Raw genomic sequence first — 3569 nt, 5'->3', positions numbered from 1 at the left:
CCCCTGTAAACGCTTACTTTAGTCTGTCCCGACAGTCTGGTTACGCTAAATGCTAACGCGTCCTTTTGCGAAGGAACGTGACAAGCGGACTTTCTGCCTATACGAGAAAGGACGCATAATGGTTCGCTTGGTATATCAAACAATAATAATTATAAAGCTATGATTGACATAGCCGCGGAGGGATCGATTATCCCGGCAGTGAACTTATCGTCGGCTGGTATTCGTGAGACGAATAGAATACCAGCCCGTGGCCTTTCAGACTGTAAGGCGCATAAAACATTTGGGGAGCCGGTCGAAACTTTCTAGGTTATTCGACCTACCTACGTATGCCGTAGCAGCTGATCCGCCATTTGAAAAATCACTTTATCCCTAATCCTAACAGGATTCTATATTCAAGTAGTAAGTCTGTCATTCCCATATCTGGTCCTCATATTTGATGGCTGCAAACATACCTAGGTAAGCAAATAGAATCGGCCTTCCTCCTTTCTTCCTTTCTCTTCGTTATCAACACCAATCGAAGGGCTCGACGACTGAGGCAAAGCATAACTAACCTAGGTGCCTAGGTGCCTAGGTAGGTATTTTTACCCTCCTATACGATCCGGTGAATCCTTTCCTCGTGACCTTGGTTGTTGTTTTTGTCGCGTATTCACTTCCCCTTAGTATCATAACCTTACCATACCTAAGTACCAAACCTTTCCATCATGATGTCTTGCGCCCAATATGGCTGATAACTATCTCTGTGGCATATAATATTCTTGTCCCGATGACTTGGGTACGCCAATGTAGGCTGCTCGAAATGGGTTTCGCAATGTCACAAATCGGGGGCCACTATATAACGTTTAGCCAGCTTTTAGTTTCTTCGAACCTGACGCTCGGCTCATCGTCTCGTTCCTTGTACAAAACATCCACGTTCTACTTCCACTCCTATACCTAGGTACTACTTACTTACCCAGTAAATATACCTAAACAGGTACTCAAGTGAGTAGGTGGTCACTACCAGCTTGCGTATTTTTCAAATCATGTCTTTCTCATCCCCCATAACGATGGATCTTCTCTTGGTTCATGGACGACGCCGTAGCCAATTCAGATGCTTATTAGGATGACCTGATAGGGCATAAACCTATCGCATACCTGGTAGAACCCTTCCTTGGCAACTACGATGCTTAGGTGAGTTGCACCGATTAGCTGGGCTTCTCGACCTCTACAGCGAGGTCCGCATCCTCGTCCATGCCCGTCCCCAAGTCCGAATCCGACCAGGTCGATGGTCCAGGCAAGGCATCTTCTACATCTAAGAAGCTGTTCAGGTGTGACTCGCTAGAATGTGCCAACCTTAGGTAGATGAGATTAGAGTACATTAAGCGACACAAGTCTATACTCGCCATTCATAACCACTACTAAGAGATACTGCAGCCATCATATGCCAGACACGGAATTATTTCCTTGCGAAATCTGCGGCAAGACTTTCAACCGTAACGATAATCGGCGCCAACACCTATTCCGGCATACGCGACCCGATAAAAGCCGAAATGTTAGGACAAAATTCGATCCTAGGGCAGTTGCCATGTACGAAGAGCAGAAGAAATGGCAACGGAAGAGGGCGAAAAGCGCCAAGAGGGTAGAGGTGATGAAAGTTGACTGAAAATGCATTCCAATAGGTCAGATCGTAAGGATGACATGGGGCACAGATTTAATTGACAAAGAATTTCGTACAAGGATGAAAAGCAGTTCGCGTACATACGTCGTCTGTCATGTGAATCGATCAACCTTGTCATGGGGGCGGGCGAACCATCCCCGCCTTGATGTTACATCCAGGACGGGGACCACAGCGCCTACCTAGGTAGGTAGGCAGTAGGTAGGGGCTGGCTGGCCTTACATGCAAATCCTAATGAGATGATCTACCCACATCCTACAGTACTTAGGCATCTTCGGTTGCTAATGAGTTCATTTACTATAACCATTTATTGCAATCACACCAAAGATGAAATATCTACATATTAGGAACGGTATTAGGCGACAATGACTGTTGTGGCTATTCGAATGGACTACTAGCGCATTGGCTTACACATACCCATGCTATAAAAGGAGGTCTTGGCCGGCTCAATTTTTAGTAGATCCACGGGCCGAAGTTCTTCGCTGTCGCGTACGGGCCGTAGGTGGCTAAGCCAGCCCAGCTTCCAGCGCGGTATGCTTCGGCTTCCAAGCCTTTAATTTCTAGAATGACCGTCCAATCCTTTCTCTATGAGGCCGGAAGCCCGTCTGTCACATTCCTTAGTAGACAGATTAGCATCAGCGTAGCCAGACTATCAGGATGGGCTAAAGGGAGGATAAATGATAGGTGATTTAACCATTATGTCACAAACCACACGCGCTTACAGGGGTGTAAGACCTCGGAGGAAACCTTTTTCCTCGCCGAAGTGGGGCAATGGCAGCGGGAATACATGACACGTGACATGGATGAGTATGGATGAGGGTATCCAACCTCATCCATAAGGGAAGCAACAGTAGGGAACATCTATATAATCACCACATTTTCCCATGTATCTAGTCACTCTTTTAGCTCTTTAGTTATCAATCTAAGACTATTCTTTCGAGCATAGTGAGAGGACTCCAAGCCTCTCTGACGAACAGAACCTAATTGATCACTTGACCTACTATTGATACTGTTACCTTCAAATCAAGAAACCCCGGATTAGCCAATCCAGCAAACGACTATACCTCTCTGAGGCATAGGTTCGTCACAGTTATATTAAATGTTGGATAAACAGATCAAGAATGTCTGGTTTACATCTTTATCGATGGTTAGCTTTATAATGTTAAATTGAGGTTAAACTTGCCTGTATATCATTTATATCCTAAAATAATAAAGCCTATTCGATGTAAACTCGACGATTTTTATAATGTTTATCGCAATGATATGAATCTTCAATTGTTCGGCTATGTTCTATGATATCATCAAAAGCATTGAGGCAGAGAAGTCACAATTGCTTGCGATCTTCTTGGGATGGTAGAAGAGACGAAGGGTTTGAAGATGAAGATAGAGACTTGTTTGAAGATGGATAAGGAATTTCGTTTGAAGATGAAGATAAAATCTCATTTGAAGATAAAAAGGGAGACTCGTCCATTTTTCGGAGGGAGACTGAGAATATGGATGTAAAGGTACCTGGAGTAAACGCAAGCAGTAAGAACAAAGGTATGAATACAAAGGTATTTATTACCTAAATATTTAATTTCCCGCATGACTGGTAGAATAGGATGTAAAGTAAATTAATAGCTAGGAAATCAAGGATTTATTGGCAGGGTCACAAGGTAGGGGGGAGGGGCGAGTATACATAGGGGTGGATATTACGGAGGAATTACGCAATATCAGGTTCCTTCACGAATAATGCAGCAGATAAAAACAAAATACAAGCGCTTTTGCCACTATATCGTCTATAACTAGTAAACTAAACCTTTTACCACTGGTTCTGCGAGGTATAGCGATCCCCTGGCGAGCAAACCAACCTTAAGAGACCAGATCCGGGACTTAGGTGAGGAATTACATATATATCCCTTCTAGGCCTATTTTCCGG

General features: G+C 44.1%; 1 protein-coding gene across 1 annotated transcript; it reads left to right on the top strand.

The window, feature by feature from the left end:
- Positions 1-1227: 1227 nt before the first annotated feature.
- Positions 1228-1639, top strand: F4822DRAFT_435505 (uncharacterized protein; the record flags this gene model as incomplete). Its single annotated transcript, XM_051462199.1, has 2 exons — positions 1228-1304; positions 1411-1639. The coding sequence occupies 2 exons, from the start codon at positions 1228-1230 to the stop codon at positions 1637-1639; spliced, it is 306 nt and encodes a 101-aa protein (XP_051308285.1).
- Between the last annotated feature and the right edge of the window lie 1930 nt (positions 1640-3569).

This window comes from Hypoxylon trugodes (assembly GCF_022578975.1).
Source record: "Hypoxylon trugodes strain CBS 135444 unplaced genomic scaffold F4822scaffold_41, whole genome shotgun sequence".
Lineage (NCBI taxonomy): Eukaryota > Fungi > Ascomycota > Sordariomycetes > Xylariales > Hypoxylaceae > Hypoxylon > Hypoxylon trugodes.
This window is presented reverse-complemented; position numbering and strand designations above follow the sequence as displayed.